The sequence below is a fragment of the Electrophorus electricus genome, chromosome 2 (assembly GCF_013358815.1).
Source record: "Electrophorus electricus isolate fEleEle1 chromosome 2, fEleEle1.pri, whole genome shotgun sequence".
NCBI classification, from domain to species: Eukaryota; Metazoa; Chordata; class Actinopteri; order Gymnotiformes; family Gymnotidae; genus Electrophorus; species Electrophorus electricus.
In genome coordinates, this window is record NC_049536.1 from 10,596,196 (window position 1) to 10,619,948 (window position 23,753).

A 23,753-nucleotide genomic window follows, 5' to 3' on the forward strand; every position below is an offset into this window, starting at 1 on the left:
AATGAAAAGCATGTCATTGCCTGATTGGTCTTAATTAGAAAGTAAGACTAAAAGCAAAGAAAGTTCTCGTTGCGAATAAGCAAAAATTTTCTCCCTATTATAAGAATTTTCAGTATCTTAAGGCTTTGTGTACCCGTGTCATCCATTGACAGATAATAACAGCATTTGTTCTCAAGAAGGGGCAGGCAACCACGGGCAATAAGCGGCTTTCAGCTATCTGAACTGGAGCGGCATCTTGATAAGCCCTTCACGCAGGTGGCTGGAAATAACAAGAGCGTTGCGCAAGCAGGTTCTAAGTCGTCAAAGTAGAAACATGCCTCATCGATTACGGTGTAGTTTTAAACAGTTAAAGCAGGCACTCTATTAAATTTAATTCAACTTTTTAAATTATTTGGAGAAATTGGTTATTTAGTTAATATGTAGGTACAAGTTAATATGCAACGAAGAAATTTCACGCGTCTCACCGTGAGCGCCAGGTAGTGGGTCCGTTGTGCTTACAAAGAACGAAGGGGAACTGGAGAAGTTGCAGTTACGTTTAAATTATGGCAAAAAAGATGCCGTCCTCAGATCACTACTTTATACAAGTTCCACATCAGAGCGCAGCCCACAAGCAATGCCGATGCTGCCAGTACAGCTCATGTTGAAGGGACATCCAGACCCTGGATAGTGGCTGGTTTTCGACAGAAATGCCAGCGAACCTTTCGGATTCCACGGAACTCTCGGTCACGGACTACAACTTTACCGCGCTAATATTAGGAATATTGCTCATTGTTGTGATTATATGCGGAAATATGCTGGTTTGCCTCAGTGTATATACAGAAAAGGCTCTAAAGACTACAACAAATTACTTTATAGTAAGTTTAGCTGTCGCAGACCTGCTACTTGCAGTGCTGGTATTGCCACTATTTGTGTACGAAGAGGTAAGTATTTTAACAGTTTGTTTTTGCTTTAGCTACTTCGTATCTTTAAAAAATCAGTCTAGGGCACTCGTATTATTTCTGCTTTAATTATACTCACACTTTAAAATGTATATTCTTATTTACACCAACCTGAATCCTTCACAGGGTGCTGAAAAATACCAGTAAATCTAAAAATGACTCGTTTGATTAACCCAATTAGCTGTCATTTCTTCACACAATTGTGCGTCATGCTAATTTGTTTTCAGTAGATCTGGATGACTGTGTGGTCACATGACAATAGACATGCTTTGCTGTCAAAGCTTTTATAAATGTGCAGTCCCATACTGAAACTCAGAGCGCTGGGAGCCCACGAACATGTCTCAAATGCAGATACACCTGTACTACTCCCCTCTGGCTTTTCTACCCAATGGAAAAAGAAGGCTCAGGAAAGAGGTAGCATTAGACACTTGGCAGTCACCTTTGAGCATGGACATGCATGACATGGTCGCCATGTAATCCATCAGAGATTCCCCATTAACGTACTCTAGACCCTGTTCTCAGGGGCTCATGCTTGCCACTTGGGTGGAATATGGGTCACTGGCATGGCATAGAAGCCATTACTCAAGACTAATTAAAAGTCTGTCCGCTTCTTGGGCCTCATCATTAAAATGCCATTAAATGCTCTTCTCAAAGGTTTCCATTTTCCCCCACTTTTTTTTTTTTGGACAATGAGATCTGCATCAGGCCTAGAATTATTTATGAACTCAAGGGCCCTGGAGTGCATGTACTGATGAGACAAGGTACCTAATGAGGATGTTCAGATTCAAACACAGCCCATGTGCTGCCATACTGCAAGTAGTAGGTAGATATGGTCAAGGGATGAAGGCAGAGATAAGAGGCATCTGGTTCTTCTGTGTTGCAGTTCCTGGATGGAGTCTGGACACTGAACATGACAGTCTGTGATGGCCTGATGACCATGGATGTTATGCTATGCACTGCCTCCATATTCAACCTGTGTGCCATCAGCATAGACAGGTTAGTTGGGAGAGAGGGAGAGTTTTGAATATTTCAAAAATGGTCATATGTGTGTCCTTGATGAAATAGCGTGAATGTTAAAGAGAGAAACAGTATCAGTAAAAGAGTGTGCCTGAGAAAGTGAGTCAGAGAGCTTGGGGATCATGAGTATTAAAACGCAGAGGTTGCCTGTGGAATCCTCATTCACAAACCTGCCCTAAGATTACGTCAGAGATCAGCTGCAGGGCTCATGCCTTTGTGCTGTATCAGAGGAAAAGAACATACCACCAGGTCAAAGGGAACATACGCAGCAAAAAGAGTTCTGCTCGTGCAGGTATTTGGCAGGTCATCTGTCTGACCTTTGCTGTTGTGTATGAATATACAGGACAAGAGAGGGCCATCTTTCCAAACGTGTGGGCTGGCGCCGGCATTAATGACCTCTCTGCTTTGCTTGGCGCAGGTTCATCGCAGTGTCTGTCCCACTCAACTACAATCGCAAACGCGTGGACCAGCGGCAGGTCGTGCTGCTGTCGGCCACGTGGGTGTTGGCGCTGGCGGTGGCCTCGCCTGTGCTGTTTGGCATCAACGACGTGCCGAACCGAAGGCATGGTGAGTGCAAGCTGGAGGACGACAACTACGTGGTGTACTCCTCCGTCTGCTCATTCTTCGTGCCCTGCCCCATCATGCTGCTGCTCTACTGCGGAATATTCCAGGGCCTGAGGCGATGGGAAGAGCTAAGGAAGGCCAAGCTGAAGAGAGGCGCGCGGCCCCCTCCGAAGCTCCAGCGGCTGCCGGCAGGACTAAGCCCTCCGTCTTCCCTACCACACCCCCTACCCCCAATCATAGAGAGAAAGTTCACAGACATTAACCTGGAAGAGCTGGACCAGGATGCTTATCAGGACAGCCACTGTCCCACACACTGCAAGGACAGGCCTATGCCTTCTCTCGCCTACCCTCATGGAGGTTATAATGCAGATCAGAATAAGAACCAAGAGAGGAAGAGGGCAAAGATTAATGGGAGAGAGAGGAAGGCCATGAGGGTGCTTCCTGTTGTAGTGGGTGAGTGGATGTTCATTCTGAACTTTACACTACTGCTGAAACACACAGGGGATGGCTACAGCAAAACTAAAAAAAAAACACTGAGGATGACACTGAATGACTGAATGTCTAAATTCTGTAGTGTACAGCACCAGTTTAGTGAGCATTTTCCGGATGTATTTCTGCCTAATATTTTTCCACATATACAGGTCACACACACACACACACACACACACACACACACACACACACACACACACACACACACACACAGCACCAGTCAAAAGTTAATTTCCCCCAACCCTGACTCAAGCATTTATACCCCTTCTTTTGAAGAATGGCAAAGAACCTACTTCTGGCACTTCATACAGATCCCTGTCAACAAATTCAGAAGCACTTTGCTTGCACAGCTCTGTCCAAAATGTTCTGTTTCTCTGGAATTCTGTGTACAACAATTTTGAATATCTCTACATTTCTTACTACAGTACACTTCAGTTGTTCACATGGAATCTTCTTTGGATTTATATATATATGTGTGTGTGTGTGTGTGTGTGTGTGTGTGTGTGTGTGTGTGTGTGTGTAAGAAAATATAATATTCAAGCTGTACCTCTTACATTAAACTGTAGACTAAACTGCACCTTATTTTCAGGTAAGCAAAACATATATGTCTATAAATCTAGAAAAAAGACACATGCAGTGAAATGAGGTAAACCCTTCTGGGCCACACTGGCTAATCATTTCACTTAAATCCTTCAATCCTATTATGACCTAGCCTTTATCCCAGGCCTGACGCAAGGGTCAGCCATATTGAGCTAAGACAAAGGTCAAAACACAACCACCATGCAAGAGAGTTCCTCTATTGCTATGTTGTATTAATATCCTAAAACATTCAACAGACTTTATGTAATGAAAAAAAAAGGTGTCAGAACACACGGCCTATACTGGAGCCACATAAATCCAGAAAGTTTCTTCTTGTCCTGGGTATATATATGTCTTGCAGATGGTCTATTCCTAAAGCATATATAGCGAAGCCTTGTTAAGAAGCTCAGTCTAGGACAGGCTCATTTATCAAACTCAGTCAGTAAGTGTATTTCTGAAAGTCAGACTGTCCAGAACCCTTAAGAGACTCATTATGCTGGATGTTCTCAGAGGTTGGGCTTACATGCTGGGTCTTGTGAAGTCTATAGCTTCCCCTTGCTACATGCTGCACCACTGATATAAATATGCAGTAATACCAAGGGACACCTGATTCCCATTCATGATTCTGTGTCAAGGCCCTCCCACTGTCCAGCTCCATCTTCCTCTCACCCCTCCACCCTTTTTTTTCCTGTCCAGTATGATGAAGTGACGATGGTCTTCAGTATTTGACAGTAGGCAGAATGATAGATAGCTGGTCTATAATTCATAATCCGAAGACAGCTGAGTCACAGGCTGCCAATACCACTCAAGTGTCCACTGTCAGAAGCGACTAGCCAAATCTAATTTTCTGCCCTGGCTGCATCTTGCAGATGCAAATTTAGCAAATTTCACTAAATGTCTCATTTTTATCGTCTAAATCATCCAGCCTTCTTCACAGTACGCTGTGTGACACGGGCGTTCCGACATCACAACAGTCTTTGCTCTTCTCCTGACGTTGGCTGTGCCTTTCTCTCATCCACCAGGTGCCTTCCTGGTTTGCTGGACTCCGTTTTTTGTGGTTCACACGATGCGTGCACTCTGCGATGATTGCAAAATTCCCAGCAACCTAATGAGCATCGTCACCTGGCTGGGCTACGTCAACAGCGCCCTCAATCCCATCATCTACACCGTCTTCAACACTGAGTTCAGGAAATTCTTTAGAAAGTTCTTGCCAAATTTGCATGCTTAATGTTCATTTGGCATAATGTTCAGTGTTCAAATTGCATGCCTAATGTTCAGCAGGCCATGTGTAGCAGTAATCATACATTGTTTCTGCTAGAATGTATATCTTGCAATTACACTGTTGTTACATTCTTTTACAGTTTACCTTTTTCAGTTCAGTGGGGCAGAGTGCTATTGTTGACCTCATATTCACAGGCTCTTATTCTGCATATTGGTGATCTCATTCTCAAGACTGACACGTGCTTTTCAGTACCAGCAAGTCTGCTGTTTGAAGGATATTGACTTTGTATTTGACTGATCTAATAAATACATTGTTTTTCAGACACACTAGCTACCTTGTGATGTTGTTGATGATGAAATAATACTAAAATGACTTACAAACAAATCATAGGATTTTTAAAAGGACAATTAATCACATTTTCAATTTTTTTTAACCTTTTTTTTTATAAAGAGTCAATATGGTTCTTCCAGATGATAATAATTGTCACTTTTCTGATGATGTTTGTCATTCTCTCCAGGCAGCCTTTTCCAAATCAAAAAATGAAAATCCCTTTCACTTTTCCAAAACAAAGATAGTAAAGATAGTAATGGAATCAAGGTAAAATAAAAAGGTACATCTTTTGTGGCAGGGTGAGTGAAGTTCTCAGTGCTTTTACCAGGACAGTGACAGTCTTCATTAAATTCAGGAAACAGCCACACACAATTACTCCAGAACAACTTTTGTCCAGTGAAGAAAAAGGTCCTGTCAAATGACCTTGACAGGTGACTAGGATCTAAAGTGATAATAGGTAATATGTACCTAATCTGTGACCAGATTTTATTAGGCCTCTCACAACACAAGCACAGGCTATTAGCAAGGACTCGCTAGTGCACTGCAGGTGCAACCAATCACATCAGACCACATTTGAACCTCCTGCACATTGGGGGCATGCAGTCATTTCATTTTGACAGGGTGCATATGTCTGGACTCATTTCTGTTATCATTGTGAGAAACAGTCCATCACGGCTCAGCCTTCCTTGCTGTCCTATGGTTTAATTTATATATACCTGGTCTTTGACTCTACTCAACTCCCTTTTCTATGAACAAATCAATCAGCTTTCGTCAACTTAAATTTGGTCTTTTGGAGGAACTTTTGATTCCACCTAAAAAGCCAGAAGGATGTTTCTGGCACTCTTCAAAAGACCAAAAATAAGCCTCCAACTCTAACTCACAGAGGTGTCACCTCCTGAAGAGAAAAACGAGTAATAAGCTTTTCCCCCAGTGGGGTCTTGAGGAGCCTAAAATATGACAATGGCAACTAACCACACAACTGTACCAGCGGAAGCACTGAATGAATACAGGGGGTAGCAGGGAATAAAACCACCTCAGTATGAAATGTCATACGACAATCACGGTTACAGTGTGTCATTGCTAGCTGATGAATGAGACGACACCTTTTGTGCCCTCTCTCTGTGGTGCACAGATGGAAACTAGACATAATGCAAGTACAGGCAGGAAACATACACCTACAAACATACACCTTCTCATTTTAGTGGTTCAACAGATCACGTCAAAAGAAGTTATTGTCTTCAAAATTCTTTCTGAATTTGTCTTCAGGTAAATATCAATAAAGTTAACAGTTAAAAGAAAATGTTTCAGAATTACCTGGATTTCAGTGTAACTTGTACCTATGATGTCAAGCTCAGTGATTAAGGTACTTGACTAGTAATCAGAAGGATGTCAGTTCAAGCCTGACCACTGGCAAGTTGCCACTGTTGGGTCCCTGAGCAAGGCCCTTAAACTCAAGTTGTGTTCTGTCAGAATTGCAAACTGCTTTGGATAAAAGTGTCAGGTAAATACTTAATGATTATTGATAACTAACCAAACTCTTTCTGGAGCAGATGATCAGTCCACAGAGCAGTAATTTGGCATATTGTTCTATCCAAAAATTGCAGTTTATGTATAATTTTGGGATGTCTTGCATGAATGGCATGCTTCAATCCACAGCACAGCATTTTCAAGATTAGGGCAGGGCTGTTCTAAAATACAAAATATATTTGAGACACTGTTGATCCTATTTTATTGTCATGCTGCATAACCTGTTTATGTTTTAGAAACAAACTCCTGACATTCTGCTTTGAGATGATAAACAGGCCCATGTTTGGTGATATGCCCTTCATTAAATATATTGTTGTGTAGATCTACCTAAAATTGTAACTTTTATATCATCTGTCCACACAATATTGCTCCTATAGTACTCACGGACATAGATGTTATCGAGTGTAAGGGACATCTGCAGATCCTTAGCTATATTGCAAATATTGCAATAGAATTTATTGGTGCAGAACATGTAGCCAAATTTGAAAAATGAAAATTTTTATAGCATGGCAGGTCAAACCCATACCTGAACTCATCAGAACACCAGAATGTGTCTTTTTCCTCTCTAGCAGTTCACATACTTTTTCCATCAACTTTTTCTTACAAATGCAAAGTGAAGCCAAGCCAGATTTTCGACAACTTCAAAACACCAATGAAACGGCACTTTTGAATTCCTTTTGGCCCACGATGTAATATTTGTTGTCATGGAAACACTGGGTGTGTTCAGGGTAGTTTCTGTGAGTCTGGTTATGAGCGTACCACGAGGGAGCTGACCTTGACATGAGAGCATACATACAGAGGTAGAAAGCCGAGGGACACAGAGAGGCAGAATAAATTATAGTGGGCTCACGAATCGCCCACAGGTAGATTTGACTAGACAACCCTGGAGAGTTCCTCCTAAAACAGGCCCATAACACTGGCATACCTTGTGGCCAACATTGAAGTTTTACAATGTCATTACCTCCTTGGAATATACCATATTTACCTGTTTATTTGGATTTATTATAACTGCAAGGTGAGCTATACTAAGATGAGCGTAGAACACCAAGGTTATCATTAAAACCAAAAACTATATTCAGTCAAAAGCATTTCAAAATGGTACGAACAGCACTTTTTATTGTTATTTGCATCCTAGATCCATGGAACAATTCGACTACAAAGAAAACCTTTTACAAATTGTCCTTCTATAGTGCAAAAAGTGAACATTTTCAGGAAAAGGTACAAATGTAGTAATTCTCGGAGGTGCATAGTTCATCAGCTCTGGATTAATGTGGATGATGTCAGATGCATGACATTGGATGGCCACCTCAGGGGCAAGCCCAGGTCATCTCTGCAATGTGCCACAGCCATTATCTAAAAGCCATTTCAGGAATGCACTTTACTCTGTGTGTGTGTGTCATTTACAATTCAGAATTCCAAGAAAGAGGAAACACAAGGTCATGATTGTCTTCTGTACTGGTTTTGGCTGAAATTAGTAAGTAGTGCATGGCTTAATACTTGAAATTAAAAGATAATGGTGGAGTTGGTTTTTCTGTACCAAGCCAATACCAACATCTTGTATTTGAACGTCACCCGATATCAACACCAATGTGATAGTTTTTCATTAAAACCACAGTGGAGCTGTGGTTCATTTGTTTGGGGGAATTGTTTTGTGTGGGATGTATTATGCAGTTTTTACGGCTGTCATGCATGGATATGACAGATAAATAGAACTAAAATTGTTAACCCTAGAGTCAATGTTTCAGTGAGCTGATATTTCTTGCCTTGGTCATCACCTTCTTGGTTCTCAGCTTTACTGTACTGACCCTCAACACACACAAACACCCACACGGTATGTTTGTCTGTCTGTTTCCACTGTATACGACTGCCTCACTCAGTCCTGAAATTCCCATTATAGTTCATCTGCATTTTTTCTCATTACTGAATGCAACAGTAATACAACATCAACTTAATAATAATCTTATAATTGTTCTTCTTGTGTTCTTCAGCAGTAAATCAGCTGTTTCAGCTGTTCTACCAGATATGCACCAAACACACAGAGAAGCTACCTGTACTACGAATCTTTCTTCACTCGAACACTGCTGAAAACCAATAGAAATTTAAACTGATAATGTTTACATAATGGTTATTCTTTCTAGCAAAAAACAAACAAAAATCTACTAAATCTACAAAGAGTTTGTGAACATTATCTTATTCTCCAGCTTCTTATTCAAAATGTCAAATCCACCTTAAAACTCAGCAGACTAACAGCAAAGAGCAGTTTTCAGTTTTCATGCAGTTTGAATATCGCAAACCCAGAGAAATTAACTTTATGAATTTCAAGAAAGAAAGTGCTTTACTTTTTCAGTTACTCTTCCTCCTCTCCTGCTCCGTTTCTGTCAGGTTCATGGCCAAATTTTCTTTACTTGGCCTGGTTTTGCTTGGTGCACTGCTAGTCTACTGTCTACTGGAGTCTACTGCTAGTTAGCGATACTACAACAGCAACACTAGCCCATGTTGTAAAGAGGAGGCAAGGCCCAGGGTCCTGGCACCAAGAGACTAACCCAAGATGTGGGAAGGCAATTAGCACTGGCAAGCACTGCCTCGCATGCCTTAGACCAACTGTGTAAATAAATTCCAAAACACTAATCTGTTTGTACATGTGTGTTATTATTTTATACAGCTCAGTGGAACAGGTGGAAGTGCAGATTGCCTATCAGGCTGACACTGATTAAAGAGACACAAGTCCTAATAACAGAGCAGAGATTCTGTACCCGAGATACAAATGTAAATAACAACAGAACACTTGTTGTTTTCCTGTACTTTTGCTGATTAGTGTGGGTTGGTACAAAACCTTCATGAAACCTTTACAGCTCCACATGTCACAATAGTGTTCATTCTCCATTAGAACTTGTAGATTTTTTGCTTAAACTGACAGGCATGTGGCATCTAAGCCAATTAGAGTGCAGACAGCCACAGATGGGGAAGATAATGGCATGTGCTACAAAAGACAGAAACTCGACAATGGTATCAGGCACATTACAACAGATAAATAAAGGGATTCAGTCCTGTATGGGAAAATGGCAAATATTTTCAACAATAAAGCAACAATGATACAAGAAATTGTTGATGATTTGTAGTTCTTTGTATCTTGAATTTTACAGGTCACACAGTGTCAAAGCTGAATCCTGAAGAATGTGAAAGTGCAGGTTTTACTCCTGTCTGGTAGTTTGCGATAGTGACATAATAAAGATCTTAAATGGTCTGTGCATATTTAATACATACAGTTCATGAATTCAGTCTTGGGACAATAAACTCAAAGTTCACCAGTAACTGAAGTGTGTCAGTAATAAAATCAACATTACAGTCAATACTAATACTGATTATATTCAGACTAACTGGATAACCATGATGCATGAAAAAAATAAGATATACATTCCCATATAAATTCCTTTTCAAAAGGTCATAGGGTGTGTTGCAGCTTTCTGGGTGCTACTAATGTAATCATAAGTGCATGTCAGTATGAAGGTCTAAAATTCATTAATTTGAGTAATTAGGATGACATCATTACATTTTTAGGTCAAGACTAATTTGCTGTTCCACATTGCTAGGCCTGACATTTGGATTAGATGATGTACTTCACTGGCATGATTTCATTAAAACTCCTAACTGTTCGAACATTTCTTAGTTTAAATGGAAAGACACTATTTCACTGACACACAGTCACTGGGTCAGAGAAATCATGTACCATCTCAAATTGGAGAAGATTAATTTCATTGTCAGAGGGTGTTCCAGGAGGTTTTATACTATTTGGCATCCTTTTTTAACCTTTGTTGAGGGCACAGAAACTTAGAGTCACAATGTAACCTTTATTTTTGTCATTTCATTTTATTCATATGATCTATTTCTGCTTTGTCAAAGCCTGGCTGTAAAATGTATTTATTTGTGTATGAGTGCTGGGACTGAGGGGCTGGTGCTAAGGTTTCTTTTCCTGTTGGACACCTGTGTGGATATAATATGGAAAAAAATAATCTAACATCTTAACATTTATTTGAACAAAAACCTTGGCAAAGTTCTAATTTTTGCCAGTTGTGTTTATTAAGTCTTAATTTATTAAAATAGATGGAAAATATAGATATTGCTACCCTGTAAAGGGTAAAGTTAGAGTCCTGAAAGGCTACTGTTGATAGCATATCACAAACCTTCTGTCAGTTGCAGTGACTCCTGGTTTAGTGTGTGTGCTCTGAAAATGCCAATGACTATTGAAGTAAAAAACAACTTTAACCAAATCTATGTGAATGAGCTTTACAAGTGCAGTTAGAGTCATACAGAGGCATAAATATGCATCCATCGTTACAGCTGCAGCTGGAGTTATACAGAAGGGGAAATATGCATCCATCCTTTATGAGGTTGGTTCTCCTGCTTGCTTCAGTCTCTTGCTTTACACATGGACTTGCAAGTGCGCTTATGCACACACACTCACACACACTCACACATTCACGCACACACTCACACATGCATGCACACATGTCAGATCTTCAGGGAATCGAAAATGCACATATCGTCCTGATCCAGGCAGTCTGTGAGTGTCGTGTGGGGAGATGTGCTGTGTGGTAGAGGGGGCTAGGCTTTAACCTTCTCTGTGTCCAGGCTTGCTATGTGAGCCTCCTCGTGTGTGCCCACACCTCCACTCGGCTGAGGGCAGCTGTGCTGGTGATCCTTCCAGTCCTGCAAAGAGATATTTGAGAAGGATGCACCCAACCAACATAACCACAGTGCTGGATGTACACAGTTTATTATTTGGACAAACAAATCATTGCTTTGTATTTCACAGAGCTATGAAACATCATTGGATTGTGAGACATGTTACTGAGATTTACGGTGAATGTGTTCTTTAGGTATTGATGAAGACCACCAAGCATCAGGTTTTTCTGTAGGTCACCAGTAAGTATAATATAATAATTATAGAATATATAACCATATAATATTTTGTATAAATTATATGACAAGATTATGATATGAGGCTAAACCAACCACACAGGATTTAACGATGCAGGCGGTTGGTCTTTGACTCTGGAGAGGTGCTGCTCACCTTTTTCTGGCAGAAGCTGGAGCAGTAGTGGACTTTATGGCACCCTGCACATTCACTCGAAGCTTCACGGCCACAGTTCACACAGGTGTGCTGTAAAGGACAAGGCAAACACCTTTTCAGCTCAGACTTTTACACATGTAGGACAGGTAACAGCAGAAGAGATTTAAAAAATAGTCCTAAATACAAGTTCTAGAAATGAAAGAAAATGATACATATTTAGTGTATATACGGGATTAATATATAGAATTTACAAAATTTCTTAATATATGTGACCATATTGGGGATCACCAAACCCCCAGTTCACCCAAACACATCACATTCCACAAAACAACTCCCCAAACCCAGTTCACAAAATAACTCGCCAAACCCAGTTCACCCCACAAAACAACACCCCAAAACCCCAGTTCACTCCACAAAACAACTCAGTCAACATCATACTCCACAGAACAATTCTCCAACCCCTCCTCCGTTGACCTCCTAGCTACCCCCACACACAGAGCTGTGAGCTGGATAGGCATCTGGACTGCCATTCCTCTGTGCAACTGCTCCAAATACACATAACACTGTTTGTTTGTGAAGCACAAAAGGTCTTGTTTCTACAGCCTAAGGCTTTACACAACTACCTTTAAATAAAACCACAAACATTTACATTTTTTATGATTTTCTTTTGTTAATCTACCAACAATTCTTAAAATCATAAGACTGATCTCATAAATCAGATTTTCATAATCAGCATGTGTACTCTTGTGTTGTTGTTTCAGTGAAGATTTTGGCTTATAAGTTTCAGGCTCTTGCGTGCAATTCTGCCCCTATCACTTAACAGTGCACACTTAACTTATATATTTGGTGTTGTGGTCATTTCCATTGTACATATTTAGACTTTTAATCTTAGCATACTTACATAACAATTCCAAATTTTGGAGTAAAAAAAAAGAATTAATGTAATGATTTGAGCCCCATTTTGAATGCTTAACATTACCCATTACATTAATTCTCTATATACAAATTATAACTTGATGTTCCATGTGCAACACTAATTATAATACCATCATACACAATTTGGGAATTGTATCGATTCATTAGTCCCAAAATGAATCACATAGAATGGATACAGAATCACAACAGGACCTTGTTAACTAAATCAAATAGAATCCAGACACCAGGGCTGATACCAAGCTCTACACAGAGGCCAAAGCAGCAACACCTTATGTTTATGGTTCCCTTAATTTACAATATTTATGGAACTAGTTAAGATTAACACACTGTACACTTCAGCAATAATAAACCAGAACGCATGAAACCCCATATGTCTTTACTTCCTATCACCTCTACAGTGTTCTAATCCTGCTCATCTCATAATAGCCAATTTGTTCATAATAGCCAATTTGCTCACAGAAGACTATTAACACAGTGATATTAACACAATAAAATCACTTTAAATGTAAACAAATTTAATCACTACTTAGCGTTATTTATAGTTTATTACTACTGGAGGACCATAGTTTATGTTAAATATACAGTACACAACAAAAGTGAGTACACCCCTGTGCAATATCTTCTTAATAATTGCATTATGTCAAAGCTGACAATAGAATATTTTCTCTTATACACAATCAAAAATAAATACTTTAATAATAAATTCTTTAGACTTTATTGAAAATACAGGCTCTAAAGTAGAACACAGTGCAACACAACTGAATATACTTGTGATTTCTGACACAAAAGTTAGAAAATCTGTGATCACTGAAGCAAAATTTAGTACACCTGTGTTTTCCCATTAGCCAAATTGCATGACAAGGTTATTAAGAGACCTTTGAACAGCAGAATATTTGACCTATGGGCTGTGTCAATATGCATGTCTGTATCATGACTTCACATGGAAAATAATATCCAGAGGTATTGAAAAATCTGATTGTGAAACTTCTCAAACATAGAACAATAAAATCAGTCACCAATTAAAATCAGTCAAAACACAAATGCAGCAGTAATCAGAAGGTATAAAACAAGCCATATAGGAGCACTAATTTAAACTGTGGAGGCTGTCCTCATAAAATGATGCCACAGTGTGCTACTTGCCCAGTCTAGCTCTGAAAAACAGAGTGCTTGCTACAGGGACTATCAATGAAAAACAGAGTTTCTCTGACAGCTCAGGCAGTGTGAAGGACATTGCAATTAAGTCAGTCTCTAAAAAAACGCTTTGCTTGCTCTTTGGCACAAAACTGCAAGATTAAACTTTACATAAAACATGAACATGGTAAGAAGCCTAATGAATACTGGGGGCTCATTCTTTGGTCAGATGAGATCTAGGTAAATGTGTTCAGCTCAGATGGGGTCCAGCGTGTTTGGGGTAAACATAGCCAGGACTACCACAGTGAACGCCCAGCTCAGATAGTGCAGCACACTGTGAAATGTGATGATATGGGGCTGCATGAGTGCAAAAGGTGTTGGGGATATGACATTTATAGGTGGTAACATGAATACCTGTGGATATACCAAAATACTGGATGACTCCCAGTTGCCATAAGCTTGGCAGAATAGGAATATTCCAGCATGATAAAAATCCAAATCTCACTGCCAAAATCATACAATAGTTTCTAATGAAGAAAAAAGGTGAAAACTATCACCTTCCAAAATTAAAGCTAAGTGCAAGGTAGAGCAACACAAACCCTCCACCAAAGAGCAGCTGAAAAAATAGTCTCTAATGGTAGAACATCTCTCCAGAAATATGTGCAACCCTACTGTTCAACTTACAAATAATGCAATTACTGTAAATTGATCCATTTGTAATTCAATGAACATTTAACTGATTTTGCACAGGGTGTACTCACTTCTGTTGTATATAGTATAATGGTAGTTAAGCACCAGATCTAATGAAGGTAATGAGAAAATGCAGGTTTCTTTGTAAACTCTACTGTTATAGTGAACTAAAGCAGTCAGCTGCACTACAGGACATCAGAACTATACCAGTCAAGCCCCCTGTAGTGACGACAAAAAGGCATGACACGGCTGTGAAGAGACATTTGTCTTATGAAGCTTCACAGAAGCATATTCCTTGTATCAGGAATAGATTGGTGTTTGCACACTCACACAAATACTGGCAGAAATACACACAGACACACTCTTGGTTTCAGAAATCTGAGTTCAAAGACAAATGTGGGAGACAAAAGTACATAAAAGAGAAAGACTGGGGGAAACAGAGACACAGAGATGCAGAAAGAGGAAAAGAAGGTGAGAGACAGAGAGAAAGAAGTACGCCCACTTGCCTTGATGATAATTTCAGTAATCTTCCCCTCTGGGTCATCAGCAAGTGACAGCTGGCTCGGAAAAGGCTGAAGGAGAGAAGCTCATGATTGGCCCACTTAGTGATGACAGACCCAGTAAAAGGTGATGATTAGCTTTAGTGATGAGAGATCCACTAAGAGCTGATGCGGAGGGGAAATGGCATTGTTAAGCATCACCTTCACATTCTTAGCACATATCACAAGGTGTCTCTGTAGTGGTGAACTGAGCTGCCGTGGTACACTAGTATGAGAATAATTTCTGCACAGAATGGTAAAAGCTAAGCTGCACAAGACTACAATGCTGCACGGTTACTTCCATATTAACAGTTAAAGATTTTGTCTTTCCATCAGGCTGACTCTAAAAGACATTCTATTTAGGAAAATTCCCACAACATCAAAGTCTAGCATTCAGCACTGCACATATTTAACTGATGCTTTTATCCAAAACAAGTTACAATTATGACTGAGTATAACTTGAGCAATTGAGGGTTAAGGGCCTCAGGGGCCCAACAGTGGGGCTTGAACAGCAACCTTCTAATTACAAGTCAAGTACTTTATCCACTGAGCTACTACTACTACTACTACTACTACTGCAGTCACATTCACCCACTAAATGCAGTGCAAGTGATTCACAGGAATTTCTCTAGTTCCTCTAACATACTATGATCATGAATTTAAATGTAAAATCTTTGTTAATGGTACTGAAAAACCACAAATTTAGTAAAAAAGTATGGTATCAATCTTTTTTTTTTCTGTCTGAAAACTCCTCCTGTAAGTCAAAGCACAAAATGACTCTTTCCTCATGTTTATACTGGTCTTTGGTTTTAAGATTATTATTCATCCTTATAATAATAATGATACATCAATTCCACTTGCTAAAGGTGTTAGAATAATTGTTCGCTAAAGTAGCCTTTGTCTAGAGCTTTTTCTTTCAAGCAGTCTGGGTCACACTACTGACTTAATGAAGGATTCTGTACAAGACTTTATCACTACAAATGAATAAATGATTAAGGACCCAGTGAACTGGTATACTGAATTATTTTCTTTAGGGAACACCAGCCACTTGGGCAGGTCACCTTGGAGTCCCAGTGTTCAAAAGCTACACACAAAGCTGGCAAAGCTGTGTACCAGTCACAACTTCCCGCTCATCAGCCCTGGCAGTGGGTCAGAGATGGACCCTCTCAGCAACTATACTAGAGCTGATCTGTAAAAGGGACGCAAGCTATTTTTAGAGAGGTATTAAAATACTAATGAAAAAATGTTTTAACTCTGTTCAGACAATCAGAAACGTGTGGTTACTTAAATATTCCTTTAAAACTCTTTAAAAGATCAATATATTTCATACTTGCAGATTTAATACTATGCACTTTTACACTGATCTGGAAATAGTTTTGCAGTTTCTTATCCAAGAAAGACTGGGCTTCTGTGAGGAAAGGAAACTGATCCATGCTCAGCACAAACCTCTTCCCCGTGCAGCGGCGGTGCACGCAGACGCATGATACTTACGTCCTTCCTGCAGCAAGCGCTCTTCTCCAGGCCTCCAGAGCCGGTGCCAGACGACTGGCTGGCCTGCTTGGCCTGGGCGATGAGGGCCCGGAGATGCTGCGCCGTGTGGAGCAGAGCGTTGGCCGTCTCCTCCAGGTAGAGCCAGGTGGAGCGCTGCTCACCCGCCTCTGCTCCGCCCGCCCCGGCTTTAGGCTGCACCATGGTCTGCTGAGGGAGGACGGCCAGTGCCGGCAGTGTGGCCAACACTGCAAAAGGAACAGAAACGTGTGGAAGAGCACCGATGTTTAGGAGCAGCAGTGGTGGAGCTAACAGAGGGCAAAGGGAATATAAAGACAGGCTCTATTAAGCTGCTTTGTTGGGCCTGCAGGCTGTGCTGAAGGTTGGTTGCAGGTGACTTGTCAAAAAGCATAGCACTAAACATTTTATCCCCACCACAGATTTCAACAGTTCCTGATTTATCAGCCCAAGGACAAACCTCACACAGGACAGATCTTCCCATTAAACCTGCTAGTATGTGGTGTGAGAGTGGGGAGGGGACCTAAATGTTCTAGCAGTGTTCCACATTTCAACAGTTTATCACCTCAAACCATAACATAATTCATTACAGACCCAGACACGGGGTTCCCTATAGCTGTGCGTCCTACGCAAACAACTTCTCTCCGCCTTAGTGTAGAGAAGTGCTGTCCAACCCAGTCCTCAAGGACTCTGGGCTAACCCTCATTTTCATTCTGTCCTTGTTCTCTACTGAGGGCAGCAGCTACCGTGGGGCTCCTGCACACAGAGACACAGCTGGCCTGGCGTGCCCAGAGAGGAATAATAACCACAGCATGTTACTTTAGCTCCCTGTATTATTCTATACCTGTGCTTATAACTTTCTGACAGAAGCTCAGACATATGATCAGCTCCACCCATGCCTGCTGTAATTAAAGGTCATTTAGAACACAGGTAGTGTAACGGTAATGCTTTATTTACATGTCCAGAGCCTCTTCACCAGCTATGCTATCAACCAAGGCTCTGCTTGTTTTCCTGAAATTGGGCTGCCCATTCATGATGAACCTATCGGGCTTTGGCTATGACCTATGTTTCCAGATCCTTAAACAAATCAGGCACCTACAAACCAGAACCCACTATCACATGCACATTAAAATATCAATTAAGAAATGAGAGTCAAACAAGTCTTCAATCAATATGTACACTATTATGTTTGACACTTGATCCCTGTTCTTAGCACACAGAGAGAGGAGCAATATACACTTTGAGACACTAGATCTGTTATTGGCTTGTAATTACATTTAGGTTTCCTGGCTATCTCCGCCATATAAAGGAGCGGGTTCCAAAATGAACAACTGGGAGCTAAACACTAAGGGAAAAAAACATTTCTGCTTTTTCTGTGTTGCTCTGCTCAGAAGAGCTTACATAGCTTGGTGCATGTACTCTAGGACGTTCTACAGGGCAGCGGATACACTGCAGCCTAGGAATGCACCTGAAAGCTGTTCCTGAGTACAAACTGGTTAAAGATTAGTAAAATCTGTAGTATTGATAACGTTAGATGTTAACGGTTCCACTATCCTTATAGTTAGAAGTTATGGAATTTATAGAAAAGTCGCGAGCATAATCTTGACTCCCCAACTACCTCTTTCTCTGAGAGGAGAGTGAGAGATATGGGGCTGTGTTTATACACACACACACACACACACACACACACACACACACACACACACACACACACACACACACACACACACACACACACACACACACACACACACACACACATGGGCAAAGTCAGCTTCAGTTACAAGCCAAGCCAATCTGATCATATATATCCAATAATGTTCTTATTTGTCTTTTCCTTGATTCCAAGGCATTTTTCACAGGTGGCCACGTGGATTAACTGGCCCATGGCAATTGAATCAGCATTCTGATTAAAGCCAGTGTAGAGAATATGTAATGAAACCTGCAAAGGAAGATGACCCTGGCAGATCACATGGTCTGTAGCACCTGATTCCACAAAATTCTGCAGTAAAAATTAAGGAAAAGGAATTTGGTAGAAAAGTATTAAACATTACTAGCAATTAAGATCAGTTGCATGTCTAACACTACCATGTACATTTTAATGGCAATTAATGTGCCTTCTTCCGGTGACAATTCAAGTAGTAATAAAATGACAATTATATTCTTTAGTTATAATTAATTATAATTTAGTTATAATTATAAATAGAATTATTTATATATCCAGTAACATAGCCAACACATTTCCAAGTTCATAGTTCATTGTCTGCAAGCCTGGCAGCCATATTTTCTCACTGCAGAGTAAAAGGCAATAGTGTGAGCTGGTAGAGGTGACCTGAGAGAGGCCGTGTCCGTGTGTCAGGCCCCCAGCCAAAAGTGAACGAGAGGGCATCAGTGCTGTGTCAGGCTCACCATGCTCAAACATCAGGAGACACCTGCCTGAAGGGCCCTCAGAATCAGGCCATGTCAAAACTGTCACTGAGAGTTTAGGGCAGGGGGCATGGAGAAGGATGCATGTAGAGCTGAGTTTGGTGGGAGTTTAGAGAGGGAGGAACATGGAGAAGGATGTATGTGGAGATATTTGGATAGCAGTGGGCTATTCTGGAAAAAAAATGATCCAGTTATTTGTGTGTAAAAATTTGCCTGTATAGCCTGTCATTACAATGACAGGTGGTAAGCTAAAGTCACATCCTGAGGAAGAACCAGCACACTGATTGATTACCCAATTATTTCTCCATTCAATACTCTTGCCAAAACACCTTTCTCTTTCCGAGACTCGTACAGCTGACTGAGAGGTACAAAACAGATCAGTTTTGAACTGAGGACGGGTGCACTGGTGTCACGTACCTAAATGCAACCTGCAATTACAGCCATCAGGATGGGGCTAGCCCCTGAATTGACCCAGCCAGGCGGAGAGACTCATTTTTAAATCGGGACTCTTCCCGTAGAGTCAACAAACCTCTAAGGAGAGCAGGACATATGCATGTACAAGCATGAAAGTGGCCATAGATGGTGAATGGCCCCAAGGGCAGGACTGTTCTCTTGTCACACCTCAATTAATGAAAAGGTGTTGCGGGGGAGATGTATATTTGCACGCATGCTTGTGTAAAATTGGCCATCACCCACCTGCTGTGTTGCTGAAGACGTCTGGCGGGGCAGGACTCTCTGAGATGATGGCGGTCGCATCTCCTGTGGCTGCTCGGTCAAAGGTCAGCGTGCTTGACGTAGTGAGTTGACCTGATGGGGTTACCGTGACTGAAGACAGACACAGATGCAACTCTAAAGATTTTGCTTTAGCTATAAAGCAATGCTGCAGACACATGAGCTAGTTCCTCTTGGCAGGGGTTACTAAAGGAAACATCTTTATGTAGAGACACAGGTAGGGGGTAGGGGGGTAGAGAGGTCTTCTGTTGTGTCAGGAAACATCTGCTCCCATTCTTGTGTTATATGTCAACACTCTCAAACGACAAAAGAATTGTAGGTTTTTTTTCTCTGATTGAACCAACAGGATTCAGTGCTTCTCATACCAAAAGGTTAGTGTAACTGTGACCTCTGACTTCTACTTCCCACCTCACTCCAAAAAAGATCAACACAAACAAGAAAAACAAACCAAATAAAGTCAAGTGGTACTCTTCCCTCCCTGCATGTCAAATAAAACCAGAAAACAAATGCAGACTGTCAGGAGTAAGACTAACAATTCTGCTTAAACAGATCAGAGCCCTGACGGAGACAAAATATCGGGTGGCTTCTACATCATAAACAGAAGAAGCCTGTGTGTGTGTGTGCGCGTGTGTGTGTGTGTGTGTGTGTGTGCATCTGTGCCTGGTGTGATGTCACATGAGAGCAGCAGCGGGATCACACTCACACGTGGCCCCTGGAGCCAGTGCGATGCTCTTAGCCGGAGGGGTCTCCTTCTTCTCTGGAGAGGCCGGAGGCTCGCTATCTTTCTTGCGCCTCTTGTAGGGGACGAAAAGTCGCACGGGGCCCGTCTGCGGGAGAGGGAGCAGCCGTGTATCAGACACGACCGTCACTGAGAGCGCAAAGCAGCACATTAACAACAGAGCCGTCTGTCTTTACCATGGACACGCTGTCTCCTCCGAACGAACCATCCTTGCTCTGAATGAGGGGAGGACAGAGATAGCAGAATGAGGAGAATAGTGAGTCTTTAAATAACAAAATGGACAGACAGGGCCTGAATGAGCCACTACCAGCAGCTTATGTTGGCCTGAACCCCCATCTACTACAACAAGAGAAAAGCTTAGTGTAAACTGTCAAGGGACTGCTGGCCTTGTTATCTCTTGAGATTTTAAAACCTGTGATTTACAACCTGGAGTTGCTTAGAAGTTCTCCGTTCTCCTTGCTAAAAAACATTCAGACGAACAAACAACAACAAAACTGATTTACCAAATGACGAGAAAACTGCTAAACCCTGCATCCCTGACAGTCTGTGTATTAATAATGCAGAGAGGAAAAGAGGCCAGGACACCGACCATAGTTAGGTCATCACAGCAGGCCGCACAGGTACAGGAGGCAGCGTGGGGGTTGAGGATGCGCTCCTGTAAAAAAAACGCCAACACGCGATCACAATTGCATCCTCACAATCGGCAGCTGTTCTTCTATTCCAAAAACATTTGAAACATCAACTGCTTCTGGTTGCGGACCGTGTGAGGGTGAGAACACACTGTTCCCAGTCCGACCTGTATAAGGCACTGTAGAGGTCGGCCAGCATAGCGAATGCTCCTCTTCCAGTCCTTACTGCTGGCCCTCCCTGAAAGTCCCTCGAACTCCGTGGGAGTGTACCACTTATTGTTGTGCTTGACACAATGCCCTTTGCCCCCTGATAGCAACGTGTACATACATATTCAAAGCGCACACTAAGATACATTCATAACAATACAGTGTATTACATTCTTTATTTGTACACAGATTACTTGAGGCTCGATTACAAGACTGGCCCCTCAGTCGATAGTGCTCTGGTGCCACCTAGTGGGCAGAGGATACCTGAACCCAGTCTGTTTTTGTAGAGGATCCCGCTAGTGTTCCTGCATCGGACCGGCAGTTCATTGTCATACACAGACGGATCCCAGTTATACTTGGACACATCTTTGTCATGGCTCGCAGTCAGCGGGGTAGAGGGAGTCTGAGATCCTAGAATGGTGTTCAAAAGTTTTAAGCAATGAGGGGAGAGAAGCACCAAGTTTCCTCATAACAGAAACAATTATATGATAACATTAAATTATAGCTACAGGCTTTCATCAAGAACTACTACAGGGGTTAGTCAGATAATTATTTGATCTTTATAATAGTTGCACATGAACCAGTTCCCTTATCTATGTCTACACAAAGGCAAGTTCTACTGCAAACTTAAAACAGCCACCCAGCCACCCACCCCCACCTGGAGTCATGGGTGCAGCTGCTGCCTTCAGGCCTGTGGCATCCACTATACTCCCATCTGTGTGCACAACGATCAGTGTGGCCTTCTGTGTGCTGAGACTGTCCCTGATCTGCAGGGTGGTTCTGCCTGACTACACACACCACAAACAGCAGTCAGAGACATGGTACACTTCTTTAGTCCTGTAAATGCATTGTGTTCTGTCACCATTATTTTACAAAAACATCGTTGGTGCTGGTAGGTCCAAACCAGCAAAAGAGCAAATCTTGCTTACCGGACTTAAAACTGGTAGTCAGAAAATTAAATTCATACCTCTGAATTTGATGCAGTTGATTATTTGCATCAATTCCAAATAAGAAAAGGGACACTTTTAAGACTTTGTTGAAATCACCCCAAATACTCACAAGCACATGCTCAGGGATAGAGGTTGCTGCGGCGACAGATGTTGAGAATACATTGTCGTCTGCAGTCTGGACACCTCCAACAGTAACTGTAGTTACCTCTGTGAAGAGAAGCAGGAGAGACCTTACTTATAGCTGGAAAACTAAATTTGACAATCAAATTATTCTCAAATCAGTGGGAATGTACACTCAAACAGGCAATGTGCACCACAAGATACTTTTTCACTCAATCACTCACCCCAAAACCCCCTTCCACCACCCACCCCACCCCCAAACCCCACAACCCTCACCCACTCCACCCTCTAACCCCTAACCACCACTCATTCTACCCCCAAACCTTGTAACCAACACCAACTCTACCCTCAAACCCCCTAACCACCACTCACTCCACCTTCTAACCCCTAACCACCACCCATTCTACCCTCAAACCCCTAAACACCACCCACTCCACCTTCTAACCCCTAACCACCACCCATTCTACCCTCAAACCCCCTAAACCACCACCCACTCCACCTTCTAACCCCTAACCACCACCCATTCTACCCTCAAACCCCTAAACACCACCCACTCCACCTTCTAACCCCTAACCACCACCCATTCTACCCTCAAACCCCTAAACACCACCCACTCCACCTTCTAACCCCTAACCACCACCCATTCTACCCTCAAACCCCTAAACACCACCCACTCCACCTTCTAACCCCTAACCACCACCCATTCTACCCTCAAACCCCCTAAACACCACCCACTCCACCCTCAAAACCCTTCACCACCACCCACCCCACCTCACCTAAAACCAGTGACCTGCCCTGATATTGAGCTGAAATGTTTATATAGGTAAAGTAGATATTAGAATGTACAGACAAATACATTTTAGCATTTGCTATATTTACTTTCCTGCAGAGCATCACACTCATCTCGTTTTATGTTAAAAGTTAGAGTAGAGGGAAGAGAGAGAGGTTAAGAAAAATGGAGGAGATCTCAGCATGTTCTTCAGACTGCCACACAAGTTCTGATGAGAAAGCCAGTGGCAGTCAGGTAGGAGAGACATGCACAGAGAATGAGGAAGGAGGAGGACTCCTTCTGTTCAACAGTGTAAAAATTTAGATGATGTTGCTTTTCTCAAAAAACCCTTACACATGCAGACATAGGCATATATAAGTTTAAATAAAACCTATGCCACTGCATGCAACTTATAAAATGTTATATACACACAGCTATAAGACTGCTATCCAATTATCTGTTATTTGATTCAATATATGCACTAATTTTTATTTTTTTGCAGGTGAAGAAAAAGGTTCTAACACCAGTCAGCAAACACTGCCAGTGTACTCACTACACCAGATCAGCTCTTGTCTCCACATAACTATTTCTGCATATTCTTTGTGAAGACTTTTGTTAAAGACCTTTGATGAAGACCA

At 41.6% G+C, this 23,753-nt stretch overlaps 2 protein-coding genes across 3 annotated transcripts in view; one reads left to right on the top strand and one right to left on the bottom strand.

Annotated features, from left to right (window-relative positions):
• The first annotated feature begins 686 nt into the window (after positions 1-686).
• Positions 687-5,102, top strand: drd4a (dopamine receptor D4a). Its single transcript, XM_027021459.2, has 4 exons — positions 687-920; positions 1,822-1,934; positions 2,374-2,972; positions 4,613-5,102. The coding sequence occupies exons 1-4, from the start codon at positions 687-689 to the stop codon at positions 4,816-4,818; spliced, it is 1,152 nt and encodes a 383-aa protein (XP_026877260.2). The 3' UTR covers positions 4,819-5,102.
• A 2,675-nt stretch (positions 5,103-7,777) lies between these two features.
• Positions 7,778-23,753, bottom strand: part of deaf1 (DEAF1 transcription factor) — an 18,768-nt gene continuing 2,792 nt past the window's right edge. Inside the window, exons 2-13 of one of the 2 annotated variants that reach the window (XM_027021462.2) lie at positions 22,336-22,433; positions 21,935-22,064; positions 21,541-21,687; positions 21,237-21,376; positions 21,030-21,095; positions 20,617-20,655; positions 20,405-20,528; positions 19,666-19,794; positions 16,528-16,772; positions 15,004-15,069; positions 11,741-11,830; positions 7,778-11,376 (exon numbers count right to left, since the gene is read on the bottom strand). In XM_027021462.2, coding sequence (XP_026877263.2) covers positions 11,272-11,376; positions 11,741-11,830; positions 15,004-15,069; positions 16,528-16,772; positions 19,666-19,794; positions 20,405-20,528; positions 20,617-20,655; positions 21,030-21,095; positions 21,237-21,376; positions 21,541-21,687; positions 21,935-22,064; positions 22,336-22,433 — 1,379 coding nt within the window. In that variant the 3' untranslated portion in view covers positions 7,778-11,271. Of the gene's footprint in view, positions 11,377-11,740; positions 11,831-15,003; positions 15,070-16,527; positions 16,773-19,665; positions 19,795-20,404; positions 20,529-20,616; positions 20,656-21,029; positions 21,096-21,236; positions 21,377-21,540; positions 21,688-21,934; positions 22,065-22,335; positions 22,434-23,753 lie in introns of those variants that run through there. The other variant, XM_035523730.1, reaches the window with a different exon arrangement.